Here is an 18,236-nt window from a genome sequence, read left to right on the forward strand (position 1 = left end):
TTTCCATGTTCTTCTGTGCTGGTTATCCCATATTGAATTTGTTCTGTTTACCTGGCAAAACACAGTACTTCCAAGTGCCAGCATTACAAACACAATCTGGCATCTGAAAAAATTACAAGCTTTTCTTTTTATTTTTGCTTCAAAATGAAAAATCTTTTATGGAGAGATATTTGCTTAAAAGTGTGCATTATAGATTTTAAAGCTTGCCATTTCTGCTAAGTTGCATTCATTACCTGTATGTGTTTTTGGGAAAAAATCTCTGTGCTGCTAAAACCCAAAACTCCACATTAAGTGTGCTCAATTTTCTTCTCACTGTTAAAATAACCAGAGGAATAAAGCGGCTGGAGAATGGGACAGTGCTGTCATACAGAAGTGCTGTGCTTTCTCCACTGTTAGTTTATCAGATCTGAAATTTTCTTCCTGCTTGTTCTGGGATTAGCACAGTAAGAGATTATAAAATTTCTCAAAGCCAGAAAGCTGTGAAATTGGCTGAACATTGAACAGATAGAGTGGAGAATTTGCTTTGTGAGGAGAATCAAGGTCAGAAAGCAAGGAGGGCTAGAGAAGCTATTGAAGAGATGATGTTGAATTCAGCCTTGCTATAAGCAAGCACTACTTGCTCCTGCAATTCTGGAATCCTACTCCTGTTGGATGTGAACTGTGAAAGTGAGCTGTACATGAGGGTTTAATTTAGTGAATGCAAAATGTTCAGCTTCATGAAGGAGAATTGGGGAAATTTTCCTGAAGTATAGGACAGCAGAAATTCTGGAGTAAACATCTTAAGGACAAAACTGTATTTTCAGACCCATTTTACCTTCAAAGCTGTAGTAAACACAGGGACTAGTAGAGCTTGCATGTCTTCAGTCAGAAAAGGTGGAGCAAGAGTATTATTTTGACCACAGGGAGAAATACTGGTACACAAATGGAAAGAAAGTTGAAGTTAACACTCTGCTTCATAGCTGAGGAAGGGAACACCATCGTAGCTGGGACAGAGCAGGGCTTAAACAGTCAGAGAAAAAGTCGGTTATCTGAAATAATCTTCAAAGTGAAAGAGACTAAAACAAGAAAAGGAATCTGGTGTTCATTAGTGGCAACGATGGAAAATTACTGAGCAGTTTATCAGTGCAAGATAAAAAAAAGGACACAGGTTTTCAAGCATCAAAACAAGAAACTTGACTGGAAGAGCAGTGGATGCTTGAAAAGTGTCATGGAAAGTGATTTTTTATTGTCCCCATTGGAACAAACAAGCCAGATATTTTCACTATGGATTTCATTATTTCTTTAGTATAGCCTGCATTCTGCACCTGCCCTTGCAGGTCTGGCACCCTCCACTATGGCAAATAGCAAACATACACAAATTCTACAGTCAGACTTGGCAGAAAAATATTCCTGACTTGGAGTCTCGGGAAAGCTGCAGTGCAAAATGATTGGAGGTGTCCATCTCCAGGATAACTGGAAGGGACAGGCTGTCCCAACACATCCTGTGTATCTTTGCCTATTTGCTCTTCTCTCATTTATCAAATTAAAAGGTACAGTTAAAGCTGTAAAAGTTACATTTAGGATTGAGCCAGTCATGCAGAGAGAGGTTCACTCTCAGGTTCAGTGGGTGCCTGGGTAAAGCTTCTGGGAGAAGCTGAGCCGATACTCCTCCACTTTTCTAAATAGGAATCTAGCCTTGAAAAAAAATCCAGCATCCTCTTATTCCTCAAACACTATCTGTTCCATGGTCACTGACTAAGTTCATCTGTATCCGCACCCTTTGCTCTGTCTCCCTTCTGGGGGCTGTGCAGGCACAGCCTCCACCTCTGGTGCAGGAAATGACCTGTTGGACTTAACTGCCCACTGGGAACATTTCCTAGGCTACCAACCCTGCAAAGAGCTGAAATATCACTTCAACTGCTATTTTAGCAGCTCTGGATTGAGTAGCAGTCCCTCCTTGCTGTTCCCGTCCACCCAGATCTTGGACTGCAGCACAGTGTCAGGGACACAACCCAGGTCTCTACCTCACGTTCTTATGTGATGCACAGTGATATTTCCAGGAAAAGGCCAAAAACTGATCAGTGAAAAATTCCAAATCGTTTCTTTAAAGAGGAAAGACAGACAACAACCAAGCCACAAGACAGACCCGCAGCTAATTTAGAAGATATTTTTCTACCTACACATCACAAAAAACACTGCATGTACCTGTGGCTCCATCAGAGCTCCTCAACTCTAGCTGGCCTCCTGCAGCCACTGAGAGCCAGCAGAGCTCAGGGACTGGCACCTGCACTGCCTGGCCAGCTCCCCCTCAGCAGGTTGGAACAGAGGAGCTGTGGGCAGGAGGGGGGCATTGTAGCAGCTTTAGGTTCAAGGAAACAAAATTTTCACTGAACTACCAAAAGGTTCCTCTCTTAGTAATGGCAGTATGGGCCATGGGCCCTAGGACAAAGAACCCAAGATACACCTTCAAGAGATGCCTGAAGGATCTAACAGCTTTTCATTGTGTTGAAGCTCTTGTGAGAATCTTCAGTTAATCTTACTTCAACTAATGGATCCAGTAGTTGTGCAAATAAACACCTTTTGTATCTACCTCTGAACAGAGACAAAAAATACACAGAGAGTAGGGGATCTCTGGGTAGTAACAGTGGACTGTCCCTGCAGCACTTGCAGTAGGTAGAAGACTTGATATCTTCATCTCATTAAACTGATCTTTATCTCTGAACCAAACCACTAATTTGTCCTTCTGCTTCCACAGACCACATCCTTGGCCTGAAGAAGCCAAGCTTTGCTCCAGAGTTTTCTCTTCCAGAAGGATAAGCAAAGGCTGAAATATGGAGACTATTTATGATTTCTGGTAGTAGTTAGGGACTACTGTGTCTTGTCCTGGTCTGTTGTGAATTGGGGCAGAAAAGTGTATGGCCAGGGCTGACCAGGGAGTCTCACTTGGATGGTAACAGCTGTATTTCCTCTAGGTCAGGGCTGATGGTTGTAGGAGGAAAACTGCCCTGTTGAAGTCACTATCCCCTGTAATATGTGGCAAATGCATTGTGGGCTTACCTCACCCTGCAGCCTGGGCCTGCAGGGCGGGTGCAATGTCCGTGGCTGTACAGCACAGATGTTCTCATTAATGCCTGGTGTGCCTCTCTGTAGAAGGTACCTGCTGATTTCCTTCTTTGGGATTTTCTCCAGGCCATGTTTGAGCTGGTTACTTCCGAAGCATCGTATTACAAGAGTCTGAATCTGCTGGTGTCTCACTTCATGGAAAATGAACGTCTGAAAAAGATCTTACACCAGTCTGAGGCACACATCCTCTTCTCCAATGTGCTGGATGTCATGGCTGTCAGCGAGCGGTAAGTCGGCTGCTGAATGGCACTGAAAGCAGCAGCTTTAGGAACTGCGGTTGTAGAGGGATGGAGGAGCTGACTTCTCCTGGGAATTGGCTGGGACAGATAGGTCACAATTAATATGGGTGCTGACTTTCTCATCTAGCTTCCTGCTGGACCTCGAGCAGCGGGTAGAAGAGAACATCGTGATCTCGGACGTGTGTGATATTGTCTACCAGCACACAGTTAATCACTTCTCTGTGTATATCACCTATGTCTCCAACCAGACCTACCAGGAGAGAGCCTACAAGCAGCTTCTGTGAGTTCTAGACCTTGTTGCTGGACTATTTTGCAAAACTGTACAGGCCACAGATGGGTTGATGCAGGTAACATGGAAAGTAAATTCAAAGCCACCATTTCTCAACTGTAGGAAATATTTATGGTGCATGCAGGGCCATATGCTTCTGAAATGCACGTATTTTTAAACTGCAAGTAGAGGCAAGAGATGGAAGACCAAGAATATAATATAGATCTCTGATGACAAGAACAGCCACTGCTTTTCCCAACCTTCTCCGCAAGGCATTTGACCTTCCCAAAGTTCATAACTAATTCTTTTTCAGAAAACAGGATTTTCTTAAAAGGAGGGGAAAAAAGCTGTTTTCTTCACATTCTAGTGTTACACACACAGACCTAGGCCTGAGGATATAATCCAAGATATTTTTGTAGTATTTTTCAAGTTTATCAAGTCTTTGGGTCCAGTAGGAATTCCCTGATACCAGCTCAAAACAACAAGTGCCCTACAAGCTTGTCTTTGAGAGGAGGAGAATCAATGTCCTGGATTCTTTTAGGACAGCCCATTGCACATGCTGCAGTGTATTTTCCCCTATAGCAGCAGCTGTTTCAGGCGAGTCTAACAATCTCTAATCCTTTTCTTTCTCTGCTCTCTAACTTTTGAGGAAAAAAAGCATTTTAAGGGGCCTCTATTGAGCTTGGCCAGCTGTTCTCTCCAAAAGGAGGGTACCACAGAGTTTCCTTCAGTCAGAGGTGAGCAATACAGCTGCAGAATAGAAACAGTTTGCCCACAGCCATTATCGAAACACTTAGAAGCAAAGCAGCAACAGGCTAGATTACTTGAAAAGGACCTGTTGGAGATGAGGTATTCCTAAGTGTGAATTCAGAGGGCAGCATTTCTTTTGTCTGCGGGAAAACATAAAGCAAATTGAAAAGAACAGACTCCCTTCCCCAGGCTCCCAGCTAGCACAGGAATTTTGCAACACTTGGCTGAACTCAAAGCCTGAGGTGTGTCACAGTTCCCCCCATTTGACTGTTCCTCGGACACACGCAGGTCCATTCTGCTGTGAGTCACACTGTCACACAGGTACCTGCTGCAGCAGGGAGGAGCACTGCCAGTGGCTTCTTTTGAATGTTTTAAAGAACGCACAATACAGACAGGTTTTGCACAGTTAGCAACCTCTCTACATCCACACTGTTTCGGCTATCCAGGACTCCAACAGCCCGTGGCTGCCAGGAAGCTTTGTCTGCCTGTGGCAGCCGGGACTGCTCTGCTCTGCACAGCTGTGTCTGTGGCCCAGCTGTGCCCTCATCTCCTGCAAACACCATCAGGGAAGGCACGGGCACGGCCCCTGCCCTTCTCAGGCCAGATAATGATTACCATCCTCTAGCTAAGCAGCAAGGAATGTTCAAGCTTGAGCTACTTTGTGGCTTGTCTTGTTCTTATAACTGTGTGAATTTCACCTTATCACAGAGTTCCAACTGTGTAAAAATATATAATTATGCCTCTGACTCATTTACTTGGACACACACCCCATTCACATACACCTACACACGCAGCGTATGCTGCTGAGCTGGATACGAGCACATGTGAACACTGCCATGGCTTGTACATTAGAAGACTATTTTTTCCCTCCCCCAACACTATAAATAGTTTTAGATTTAAACTAAAATACACCCAGAGGCATTCAGTCCCCTCCTCCCCTCTTCTCTCCTATTGGGAGAGGCCAGGCAGATGCTGTCTCCGGGACCAAGCCACTTTTGGGTCACCAGCCATATACCAGAGTCCCAGGCAGGGTAGCACTCAAAGTTCTCAGCTTCTCTATCTCTCCTCTCAGGCAGGACAAACCAGCCTTTCGGGAAGTGATCTCACAGCTGGAGCTGGATCCCAAGTGCAAAGGCCTATCCTTTTCTTCATTCCTGATTCTGCCATTTCAAAGGATCACTCGGCTCAAGCTGCTAGTGCAGGTAGAATTTTGCTCTTCTCTCTCTCTCACAAAGGTCTTCTGGATGACTCCTGGAATTTTCCTTTCCAGCAGCTGTGAATGGGGCTTAGAAACAGCCACAATTGACCCTACAACTGAATGAAGCCTTTCCACAGAATCAGACATTCTCCATAACTATGGAAAAGGGATTTCAGTCACTCAGAGTCCATCCCCAAATTAGTGTAGAATTTGCCAGATAGCTTTTACTGAGTGAAAGAGTTGAGGAGGAACTTTGTTTAGCTGCCAGAAGGGGTAGCAACAGTCCATTAACCCAGCTGCCTGCTGGTTAGGATGATGACACACAAATGCAGAACAGCTGGATGACATAGGGATGCTACACCGTTGTGGCTTGGGCCAGACTGTCAGCCATTTTCCTCCTGTGCTTTGCCATCTTATCTAAACACTGCTGGAGAACATGCTTCTAGGGATGAGGAAGCAGCTCAGTCCCAAATGGTCTGAACCCACTGGGATTACCAATAACACTGTCTGTTAGTGCCAGCTCTAGTTACTTATTAATTTATTTTTATAAAATAAGAATCTGCCTGTTATATTTCTCTTGCATATAAGGTCAGATGGGAACAGGTTTTAATGAGAAACTAATAGGTGAGAGTCACTGTACTCTGTTACCTTTCCTGTAATTAGGCTGATGGCCAGAAGTAATCTGTAGGCTAGCAGAGACCTTTCTGTGCTCTCACATTGGGATCAGCATTAACACAGCCTTTCCTCCCCTGCAGAATATTTTGAAGAAAGTGGAAGAGAAATCTGACAGGGAATCCACTGCCCTGGATGCACATAAAGAACTGGAAACAGTAAGTTTGAATAAGTTAACAGAAGGCCATTAAGATTAAACCACCATGCTCCTTTCACACACACACATGCCCCTGAAAAAATCACCTGCAGACTACATTCTATCCTGGAGCTGTTTCTCTGAATCCTGTCACTGTGTTTCAAGTTTTTTTTTTTTCTTAAAGTCTGAAAGATGGACTAGTCTACTTGCACTTAGATATCAGTGACAACAAATCCCTTGCTAACAATAGATGTATGTTTCTGCCATAGGAAAGGACAGAGAATGTTTTCCCTTAGAGTCTGCAAGAACACAAACTGGTTTTGCAGACACCTGAAGGTGATGGATCCCACTGAGAGGTGTGATTAGGTGCAGAGTACAACTGTGTCAGGTTTCCTCTGACACAGCACACTTCTTCCTCTGACCTAGAATAACAGCTTCTAGTGAAGTACACAAGCCAGCTTTTAGCCCTCTTCCCTGAAGCTGGTAGGTGGGTGTGGTGTTCAGTTGTGCTAGTTACTGCTGTGTACAAAACCCCAGGAAGGTAGTGGGATGTTTCCCATCTGAGCTGTTCCTGAAATGGTTAGACAGGATAATGCCCTATCTGAATGGTCTGGATGTAGCTGGCAGCTACATGTGCTGGGACATGAGCTGTTTCAGCTCTTCTTCATCAGAAGCTTGGAACACCTCCTGACTCCTGGAGTTCAGCACAGTATTTGAAATTGAAAACTGTGCTAGAACATCAGTCTGAGGATGGGCCTAAAACGTGGTCTTAGCTCTTGCTTCAGCCATATCATCTGACCTGCCTTATGTTGTGATTCTTTTCACCGTCTCTGCACTCAACAGCGACAGTAAGCGACCACACATCCAGCAGTTTCTGCAGGGTGGCAATGAGTTACATTGGCTGGTGGGCTGACCCCAGATACACTAGAACAGAATAGGCTCTTGGATTTGCCCTGTACCAGTCTAGGAAGTGTACACTTGAAGATCACTAGGGATAAGGATGGGGACCTTATCAATGAAGGATGTTCTCCATTGCGTTAGTATTCGCAGAATCCCTCTTGACACATCTGGTAGCCAATTATTTTTCCATTGGTCAGTAGCCTGAGAAAGGCTGCTTCTGTAGCATGCAGATGACTACAGCTGCTGATGGAAAAATGATGGGTTTGTATTCAGTTATCAGTGACTGACATGATCAGTTTGCTAATTCTTTTGCATGGTTAAACACACCTGTAAGTGTTCATGCTTAGATACCTAATATCCAGCTAGGTACAGGCATCACAACAGAGACCATCTGATGCTTATTTTTTCTGTAGGCTTATTTTCTCTCTTTCTATTTGAGAGGGAAGAGCTGATCACTGTTTCAGTTGCTGATATTCTGATGGATTTTGAGTAGCAGAAACAGAGCACAACGTGGAGCTTGTTCTCCAATGTAATTTTTCTACCTAGCCAGTTCTCAAGAGAGTTGCTCCTTATGAAACAGGCAGTGGCATCTAGGTTAAGGTCCCTGGAACAGCACAGTGCTTGCACGCTGGTTGTGGTTTTTCAGTTAAAAGTTTGTACTCAGAACACAGATGGGCTCTGTATGATGAACGTCTCTTTCTCTGGGACATTTCGTAGCCCTGGCATGTAGTGCTCCTTGGCAGAACTACAGCATTTGCATTTTTGAAAAGAAGATGTTTGGCTTCATTCTCTCCTTGAAGATGATACTGCACATGTACCTCATTTCAAGTGTTGGGAACAGGGACAACAAGATACATGGTGTGTCAGGATCTGGAAAATGAGCTGCTCCTTTTGCTGTGCAAGCAGAAGCACTGTTTTACACTGTCTGGTTCAGTAACTGAATGTAGCCACCTAACATGTCCTCTGATGGTCAGCTTCCACTTGCAACACCTTCTGGGTCTTTGGGAGCTTTTTGGTTGTTCGGGTTAAGGGGTTTTTTTTCCCTTCTCTTTTTCATGCAAACACAGTGCTGATAAAAGACCGTGGCTTGGTCAATTCCTGTTACAGCAGGACACTTACCTGATCATGGTCAACCCTTTTCACACTGTCCCTCATCACTTACCTGCTTAAGGCCAGCAGAAACAAACCTTTGTGCTCTCTTTTCCCAGGTGGTGAAAGCATGTAATGAAGGTGTCCGGAAGATGAGCCGAACAGAGCAGATGATCAGCATCCAGAAGAAACTGGAATTCAAGATCAAGGTATAAGCACAGGCTGGGCAGTTTTGGTTCACTGTCTGCACTTTGCAGACAGCTTTCGAAGGGGCCCCTCCGAAGGGGCTGCTGCAGGCACAGCACCCATGTGTGCTCAGTGCACACCTGCTGCAGAGGCTGGGGCAACACCAAGGCTAGCATGGTGTGCACCTACACAGGTGGGACACACTGGCATCACCTCTCCTGTGCACTGTGCTCCTGCTCCAGCACTCAGGTCTGGCTCTTCCCTCTCCCCTCTCTTCAAAATGCAGGTCAGCTTTCAATTGTTATTTTACATACAAGTTATGTTAAAGGTAGATGAAAGCTACAAAGCGAAACACTTTGAAAAATACCCAAAGACTGTCCCACCATTTTAATTCTTTCCTGTACTTATGCATTGTGTACAGTCTCTAAATACCTGCTGCTGATCTGTTTCAGCTCCACTGAGGGAATTACTGAATCAGTATTTAGGGGTGTCTGACCAGATCTCAGGTGATATATACCATGGAATTCCAGTGCTGAGTTTGAAGTTGTCAGTTCTTTTCTTGAATGCTATAGAGATGCTTCTCAGGTCTGTCTGCTTCACAAACGTTAAGGATCATATTTAGCTTCCCAGCAATTTTTTTATGTACCTGGACAACCAAAACCAAATAAATTTGATTTTTTTATAGAGCACTTTATCAGTATGTCAGGGCTGGACCACAGTCCACAGGACAGCAGTAGATTAGGGGAGTTACACAGCTGCCTCCACCTCTTGTAAAGCAGAGGCTGTAATGACAGGCAGGAGCTGGTTCATCTCTGGAGCAGATCTGCCTTGGGAACTGGCATTTCTTGGGAACTTCTGGGGAGAAGAGTGCAAGGAGTTGAAAAGAAAGATTGTGCCACCATGCATATGATGAGCGCTGGGAGCGAAGGTGGAAAGAGTTGCAGCAATACAGATATTTTTCAATATTTCAGTCATTTGGCAGTGTAGTGTTCTTCTAGTACAAGATGTGCTTTGTCCTGGGCTTCTTGGTTTTAGAACAATATGTGTTAAAACTCTAGCAGAAGTGCTGTGGTGGGTGCATGGACAGTATCTCCTCCTGACTGGGACAAACCCGACCAGAGGAAACCTGTCTAACCTGGGGTGTTTTGTAGCCAAAAGGCCAAATCCGTGGTTTTGAAAGTCAATCTCCCTATCCAGGAAAGTTCAGCCCAGGTGACAGGATCTCTTGGAAAGAGATCAGGGCATAGGCTGTTGTTTCATTTCAGCACTTGGCACTCCCACATTGCCATCCTTAAATGTTTGCCCATCCTCAGGCTGCTGCTGTGCCCCTGTCTGACTTCTGTCCCACTGTGCTGCGCTGTGTAGATGGCAGAGCACACTGCCCTCTCCTCACAGCTCTGCTCCAGCCTCTGCAGTGCAACTTGTGGTGATGGGAGTTCACCACCCTTTATTGTGCATCTCTTGTTGCTTTCAGCATCAGGACCACTTGAATCTGTGGGGTTTTGCTGCTCTCCTAAACTTTGCCGTCTTTTCCTCCCTTCTAGTCTGTACCCATCATCTCTCACTCCCGCTGGCTGCTGAAGCAGGGGGAACTGCAGCAAATGAATGGTCCAAAGACATCACGAACGCTTCGCACCAAGAAACTCTTCAGAGAAATCTACCTGTTCCTTTTCAATGATCTGCTGGTGATTTGCCGGCAAATTCCTGGGTGAGTGCAAAATTCAGGTAGTACACGGAATACTTCATTAGCTCTATTGCCCCAGGTGTATCCAAGCTGTGATGCTGTGACCCCATCCTGTCCCTCAGGCACTGGGAGGGCATCCTGGCCTGACATGTACACCTCCCTCCAGCAGTCACCTTGCCTTTGAGCACAGCTGACTCTTCATGGGTGGCACAGCTCTCTCCAGCTAAAAATTTATGGCCAACAGGAGTTACACAGATCCCAGGCCAGGTCTGCCAGCAGGGTAAGCTGTGGATGCTAAAAAGCTAGTAGAGAGCTTCTCACAGCTTCTTACAGCTTTCCTGTGAGAAGCTTTCATTCTCACGCAGTCTCTCATGAGAAAGCAGTTAGAGAAAAGTAAACTCTTCGCAGCTGCATAATTGTTATGAGAACTGCATATTGTTTTGGGTACATGGAAAAATATTTACAGATGGGCGTTATACCGCTCAACCTATCACCTTGAGAGGTGCTGGGTGAATAGGCCAATCATGTAATTTCTTTATTGTGAATCACACTATAAAAAATGAGCTTTCCATTAAACGTGGTCTTAGCTCTTGCTTTGGCCATATCATCTGACCTGCCTTATGTTGTGATTCTTTTCACCATCCCTGGGTGCAACAGCGACAGTAAGCAACCACGCATCCAGCAGTTTCTGCAGGGTGGCAGTGAGTTACATTGGCTGGTGGGCTGACCTCAGAGACCTGTCTTCCTGTCAAGAAGTGATTTTTGACTTATCACTGCCTGAAGAGCAGCTCAGATTTAGTCAGTTAAAACTCTAAGAAAGCCAACTAGAAAGTTAGAGTAGCAGGAAGGGGTATAAATTTCAGCCTGAGGCCAGCAGTTATATTTGACATGGTGTAACCTGCCTCAGGAGGAGGAGGATGTTGTTGTGCTGAGGATTGTGTCTTGTGCAAGCAGACACTGGTAAAATACAGCAGCAGAGAACAGCACACTCTTTGTGCCGTGAACTAGACCCACTGGTAGGGAGCACCTTGCCCACCCACTGTTCCTAATGAACATGTTGCTGCAGTGTCTGTACACTGGGAAATGTTTTGCTTCTGTGGCAACTCGTATCCAGAAAACACAGAGGCACTTTATGAATAGGAATGAATTAAGCCTCACTTAATTCCCTCCCTTTGAGGGAGCGCCGTCTGTGTTTGGGAGCTCAGACAGGGCAAGCAACTTGTTCCAGGCCATGAGGGATGCCCAGCATAGAGCAAGGAGAGGGTTCCTTGCCTTGCAGTGGGTTTTCATAGCCACACGCTCATCCCTTCCCACAGCAGGACATTTTTTTTCCTCCTGCTATGCAGCAGCTCCTGGTCTGTGTCCTCAGTACAGTTCTGGGTGGCTGAAGTCAAAGTCTCCTGCAATAACCACAGTTTTTCCTAATCTCTCTAACCTCTCCCAGGGACAAGTACCAAGTGTTTGACTCTGCTCCCCGAGGGCTTCTTCGGGTAGAGGAATTAGAAGATCAGGGGCAGAGTTTGGCCAACGTCTTCATCTTGAGGCTGCTGGAGAATGCAGATGACCGGGAGGCCAGCTACATGCTGAAGGCATCATCCCAGTGAGTACCAGTCACCCTGCCAGCGCTCAGCAGTGCTCTCTCCCTACATCCTGCCTGAATGGGGACCAGCTGTCCGGGCTTTCCAGGGGTGGGCAGGCAGGGATCCCACTGCTGCAGCTGGGCTGGCCCTACCAACCTCTCTGCCCAACACAACTCCCCCGAGGCTGCTGAAAGGCACCGGTCACTTAGGCAGGTTTCTCTCCTGTACAGTGTACGTGAGGCATCCAGGGTGGAGGACAGGCAGTTCCTGTTCTGGGACAGAGAGGTCAGAAATTAGCCCAGGCACAGGGGCCCAGCTGATTTACAGCCTGCAGCATATTCAGAAAGTAAAACCAAGCAGGATATACACTGATACACTCCAATGGCTCCACTGACTCACAAGGATCATGGCCATGCCTGACCAGCCCTATGAAGTGAAGTGTCTCCTGCTTGTGGGTGAAGGTGGGAGAAAAGGCTGCTTCCTCTGTGCCTCCACAGCCAGTGCCAATCTTGTGCAGCCCTTCTGCTGCTCAGGGCCTCCTTGTCCCCCTGGATACAGATTTTCTGGTCCACTGATTTTTCACTTCAGGCTCCAACAAGCTCAGGCTGGGCAAATGATTCAGCTGTGCTAGCACTGACCCAATTGTTTTGGAGCACAGGGCATGGCTTTCTCACTGACCCGAGCATTACCAGGCCCACATTTTCTAGCCACCAGCTAAACAGCTCCTAGAGACGATGCACATCCCCAGCTTGATGTTATCTGCTGTCAGTAGGCTGGTGTTCATCATCCTATTCCTAAATGAACACCAGCCCTGGGGTTGTACCCTGACCCCCCCCACTGCAGTATCAGCATCAGGACAATGAGCAACCCAGTAGAGTGAGCAGCTGCACCTTCTCCCCAGACATGTGGCTGCAGCTCTGCTGCACTGAAAATAGAGATGTCAGTCACACTATGCAGGGCAAGCGCACGTGTGACGTCTGTGAGGCTTGGCTGTGAAGCAAACGATAAACCAGGCCAGGATTTGCTCAGCTCAGAGGAGGCAGTGGCAGGTCCATGCTCTGCATCCTGTCCCATCTTCTAGGTGGCCACAGCCAGTGTGTGATCCAGAACATAGCTTGCCAACAGGTCTTGAGCACTGAAATGTGACATAGCAACTGCTGAAGGCTGCTGTTCCAGAGGTGCAGGAATGATGGAGGCACTACTGGACACAGACTGAAAAACTAAACAATTAGAAGAGATAAGTGGGTGCCAAACAGAGACTTCTGCATCTGTTCCACAGCTCTTGCAGGTCTTGCATCAGGCAATAAGACTTGCTCAGTGGCAGCTTGCAATTCATGCCCTAGGTGGGCTCTGCCAGGAGCTGAGACTTTATTTGGACACAACCAGTTGCACTGATAGAACTAGAGTGTGAGGGGGCTCCTTGCAGGCTGAGCGGAGCTGGGCACTGTGGGTGGATCTATAGAGCCCTGCAAGGATCTGCGTGCAGGGCCAGCATGCAGACAGGGCCACAAGCACGGCAAGACCCTGGATTTGACCTCTACGTGTTATATATAGCTCAAGGCCTTCATCCTGCACGTGTTCATGGTGTGAATTGCAGGTGTTTCCACGGGTCCTTGGCATTGTGCTTCATCACTGAAGTATAAAGTATTCCCAACCCCACAGATCAATCTACCAGCACTTGTCCTTTACATCCCCCTTTCAGGGCCCTCTCCTCTCAGAAGACGCTCCTGTGGCTTTTCCTGTGTGTCAAGCTCAGGCTTTTAAAACCACCTGAGAAAGTAGAAAATTCTGGCTCTCTGGCAGCACAGCTGGCCCTCCAGGCAGGAGCTGGAGCCTGTGAAGGTGAACTGCCCCATTTCGTAATGGGGCTGAGGGAAGCCTGAGGGGAGCCAGGCCTGGGACTTCTCTAGCATTTGTGAGATCGTCGCCCTCCCAACTGCAAGTCCAGGTTTTGCAGTGTGCTGTTCACATGGGTCTTGCTGCCAAGCAAGTGGTACCCTTGGTGTGCTGCAGTGTTCTTCTGCAAGGGAATTAATCAGCTCTGCCCTTTAAATGTTCCCACACAGCAGTTCTGGGAATAAATGGTTCCTGTAACTGCTTATCTCCAGGAAAAACTGCTCCTGTTGACCAGCCCAGCCAGGAGCTGCCTTTGCTTGTTACTTCTCAGAGAATGCCAGGCCCCCCACCTCGCTGCTGGCTCTCAGCAGCAGTGCTGCTCCCCAGAGAGGGACCATGCTGCCTGTGGGGGGACAGCCAGGGCTGTGCAGCAGGGCTTGGAGCACTGTGCCACATGTGACATCCCAGCTGGGGTGTACAACAGTGGGGCTCAGCATCACCACTGAGCCCAGGACCCTGGATGGGGAGGCAAGAAAAGGCTGGGAGGAAGAATATGAAGTCCAGGACTGGCTGGGCAGAAGAACTGGGGCCCCTATAACTCTTTCACGCTCACAGCCTTGGTTTGTCTCCCCTATCCAGGAGTGAAATGAAGCGCTGGATGATTTCACTGGCCCCAAACCGGAGAACCAAATTTGTTTCATTTACATCCAGACTTGTTGGTAAGAGACACAGCATGGGACCTGGGAGCTCTTCACCCCTACCCCAGGGCACCTTATTCTGCCTGATCTCAGTGCAGCCACATATCTGGGACCTTTGCCAAAGCCAAACCCCCTCCCTGGGCTCCCCTCATTTTCCACCATCAGTACCTGCATGTCTCTGGGCCTGGCCCTGACTTCACCCCCCTCCAACCTGGGCTGGGCTGCACTGGCACCCTCCCTCCACCCAGGCTGCCCATGGCTGGCACTGTGGTGGTGACATGAACCCAGCTCCCTTCCCAAGAGTTGCTTCCCCAGTCCCTGTGGCTGGGGCACTCCCTGGCTTCCCCAGGGTCCTGACCAGATCAGAGGGACCAGGTGCAAAGCTCATGGGCTACACCCAAGCTGCGCAGTCCTTCAGGAGGTTCCATCCTAGTCCATCCCTCACTCTTGCCCTGTTCCTTCGCAGACTGCCCACAGATCCAGTGTGTCCACCCGTATGTGGCCCAGCAGCCTGATGAGCTCTCCTTAGAACTGGCTGATGTCCTCAACATCCTGGACAAGACAGATGACGGTACAGGGGATGGGATGGGATGGGATGGGAATGGGAATGGGCTGGGAGTCCCTGTGGAAGGATGGGCTTTGCTCCAGACAGGCAGCTGCTAGTCTCTCTCTCTCCAGCCGGGGAGAGATTCTGGCATCAGTGTCGCAGCCAGAGAAGGAAGTTACTGCCTTCTCCTAATAGCCAATCCAAGTTGCCTAAGCTGTGGCAGCACTGGCACAGCTGTCCCAGCAGCAGCTGTGGGCATGGTAGAGCTGGCACAGCCACCCCAGATATAACCCGGTGCTACTCTTATCTTCATGATGGTTCACAGTCACGTGGTCCTGCTCTCTGGGGCAACTCTTACAGCTGGTGGTCTCAGTCACATTGGGTGTCTGCTGGGGACCACTCCTGTGGCTCCAGGGGCAGCAGAGGGCACTTGGTGGCAGCAGTGCCTGCTTTCTGCTGGCATCCCTCGAGCCAATTGTTCTCACACTGTGCTGCTCAGGTGAGCAGGCCTCCTTGCTGGGTGGACAACCTGGTTCTACTCCAGCACAGGCCTCAGTAGCTTCCAGAAAGCTCTGCCAGCTCCAATGGCTCTTTCCAGCACAACTGTCCCAGTGCATAAGCAAGGGCCAGTCCTTCCCCACTTACGCCTGTCTCTGTCTATGCTCAGGCTGGATATTTGGGGAACGTCTTCACGACCAGGAGAGGGGCTGGTTCCCCAGTTCTATGGGGGAGGAGATCCTGAACCCCAAAATCCGAGCCCAGAACCTGAAGGAATGTTTCCGGGTGCACAAGTCAGATGACAGTCAGAGGAGGAAACTGGGCAGCAGAAACCGCCAATGACTGCCGGCATCCCCAAGCATCTGGAGTGCCTCAGAGGGGCAGGAGACAGAGGCTGCCACCTGGGAGGAGGTGGCAGCTGTGGGACACCGTGGGGGACCTGGTGCACCGGACGAGGCACACACACCCATGAACAAACAGACTGTCGTTCCTAGGCTCCCTGGAAGCACTGGTCCTTTCCTGAAGATCAGCGCTTTAAACTGTAAAATATCCCTTTTCCAAGTGTTCTGTAAAGCCCCAAAGAGCACGAGTTCAATGGATGCTGCCCGAAGGCCACTGGGTGCTGGCCAGATGAGCCACATGTGCTGGCTGGGGCTGGCTCAGGCTGCTTAGGAAAGGTAGTGGCTACAAACATCACTAAGCAATTAATATCACCCAGTTTGAGCACTAACAGCTCTTTGCTACCTTCCAAGTCTGGAGTGCTCTGAACACAGCATTTCAAAGGGGTAGAGCTGAGGTCAAGGAGCAGTCTTGCTGCCTCTCAGAGCTCATTGGCAATAGGCTGGGATGAGCTCCAGGAACTCCACCACCTTAGTCCTGCTGTGAAGCTGCTGGGCTCATTCCCACAGGCAGACCCTTGATCTGCTTCCAGTCAAAAGTTCTGCAGTGCTCCACACCCAGCTCTGCTCCAGCAGCAGCCCAGCCTTGCCAGCCCTGACCCACATCTCTGCCTGCCTGACAGCCTCAAAGCATAATCTGGGCCCTGCCCCAAGGCTCAGCCCCCTCTTCCACAGCCCGCCTCCTTCTTCAGGGCCACCGCAGGAGCGCAGCATCCTGGCCTTTCCTGGTTGATCTTGCACTTGTGGTCCCTGCTACTCCCTGCTGCCGAGGCCAGAGCAGGGGTAGCTGTGCCAGCGTCGTCTCGCACACCACACGAACCACGGGAGCACCGGCAGCCTGGGCTGCTACGGAGCAGGCGAGAAACCCGACCTGGGAGCTGCTGTCCTGCGTGCTCTGGGAGGCCCAGCAACCGCTGCCTGCATGCTCGTAACCCACCCCCACCAGCCTCCCTGTACAGGCTCACCTCTCTGTACATATGCAAGTCCTGTGGCCAGCAGAGCAGGCTCATCACTCCTTCCAGTTGTGGCACTGAGCAGCGCAGGAAGCCCCAGGCACAGCACTGAGAGCAGCGTGGGAGACGGACCCACAGCAGCCGCCTCTTGTTCAACAGTCCCACACGTGGCTGAGCCCAAGCTGTGGCCAGTGTCCACTAGGAAAATCAATTATTTGGCACCTTTCTGTAACACTGAAAAGGATTGTCTTCCAGGCACTGTGGCCTGTGCTGATGCATGCTCTGGCCGTGCCACAGTTCTGCTCAGAAAGGGAACGGAGAGCAGCTGCCGATGGAACCACACAGCAGCCATGGGCATGCACAGGAGCACAGCCATGCCAGCACGAGCATGGGGAGGAAGTAGGGCACTGGCAAGCTGTGAGGGGAGGCTCTGGAGCTGCTTTTTGGACCACATGGGGTGTGCAGTGTGAGGCCGAACACAGCTGAGGCAGGTTCCAGGGCTGTCCCTACTGACACCACAGCCCTGGGACAGCCAGGCCAGAGCCAGCCCCCAGGACCAAAGTGGTAGGAGCCACAGCACTGAAGGGGGAGAGAAGGCATTCTTCACTCAAGCCCAGATCAGTGCCACCATATTAGCATGTGACAACTGCCAGCAGGGATGTGCTGCCCTGGCCACCTGTAGCAAGTTCAAATTAGCCAGAAGTTCCCAGTCACCAGTCACTGCCCAGCCCCAGAGCTGGGCCAGGAAGGATTCGCAGCCTCCAGTCTGGTGCATTGGGCAGATTTAATGGGGACACCCCAAGCCAGGTCGCCCCAGCAGCACCCCACAGTCGGCTTTCTGAGACAACCAGACCTCCAGCTCAGGATCCAAACCTTGCAACAGCCACAACTTCACTAGTGCAAACCCCAGAGGAGCTCCAGCTCTAGGAATTCCTTAAAATTACATGAGAAGTCACCACATTCCACATCATCCAGCTTTGCAGCCCAGCAGCCAGCCCAGTCCAGCCCAGGCCCTGCAGCCCCCCAAGCCTGCCTGGCATGTTTCTCACAGCACAGAAATGCTCCCTTGCCCATCAGATGTTTCACCAGTGCCCCAGTGCCAGGATGCCAGTTCCTCGCTGCACTTCTCCAGGGAGAGGGGCTCAGTGCTGCTGTGCCCTGTCCTGTCACTCACCACCAAGCCCTGGGATTGCTCCAGCCCCTCCTGCTCTGTTGTGATTCCACAGGACTCCAGACCCCAGGCACAGGCCGTGCCATTTTCAGGCGCCGAGTGGCACCCAGTGTTATTTCCTCAGACCCAGCCCTGCACGCCTTCATCTCAGTGGTCTCCAGTGTTGTACAGGGCCAGGCCTGGGGCCCACGAGCACAGACTGGAGCCCCCCAGCCCTTGCCAGGCTGCCTCAGCGAACTGAGGGGAACTTCTTGTTGTCTCGTTTTTCTGTGTGATAAAATGTAGCTGAGCAAGCCAGCGCCAAAACACGTGTGTGTCTCCTTCCTCCCCC

General features: G+C 49.3%; 1 protein-coding gene across 4 annotated transcripts in view; it reads left to right on the plus strand.

Moving 5' to 3' along the window:
- Nucleotides 1-18,211, plus strand: part of NGEF (neuronal guanine nucleotide exchange factor) — a 48,854-nt gene extending 30,643 nt beyond the window's left edge. For all 4 annotated transcript variants that reach the window (XM_069024935.1, XM_069024934.1, XM_069024936.1 and 1 more), the window contains 10 exons: nt 3,169-3,329; nt 3,469-3,621; nt 5,432-5,561; nt 6,313-6,387; nt 8,474-8,563; nt 10,085-10,248; nt 11,669-11,824; nt 14,280-14,359; nt 14,805-14,909; nt 15,553-18,211. In XM_069024935.1, the coding sequence (XP_068881036.1) occupies nt 3,169-3,329; nt 3,469-3,621; nt 5,432-5,561; nt 6,313-6,387; nt 8,474-8,563; nt 10,085-10,248; nt 11,669-11,824; nt 14,280-14,359; nt 14,805-14,909; nt 15,553-15,725 (1,287 nt within the window). In that variant the 3' untranslated portion in view covers nt 15,726-18,211. The remainder of the gene's footprint in view (nt 1-3,168; nt 3,330-3,468; nt 3,622-5,431; nt 5,562-6,312; nt 6,388-8,473; nt 8,564-10,084; nt 10,249-11,668; nt 11,825-14,279; nt 14,360-14,804; nt 14,910-15,552) is intronic.
- The last annotated feature ends 25 nt before the right edge of the window (nt 18,212-18,236 follow it).

The sequence above is a fragment of the Aphelocoma coerulescens genome, chromosome 9 (assembly GCF_041296385.1).
Source record: "Aphelocoma coerulescens isolate FSJ_1873_10779 chromosome 9, UR_Acoe_1.0, whole genome shotgun sequence".
In the NCBI taxonomy this organism is placed as follows: domain Eukaryota; kingdom Metazoa; phylum Chordata; class Aves; order Passeriformes; family Corvidae; genus Aphelocoma; species Aphelocoma coerulescens.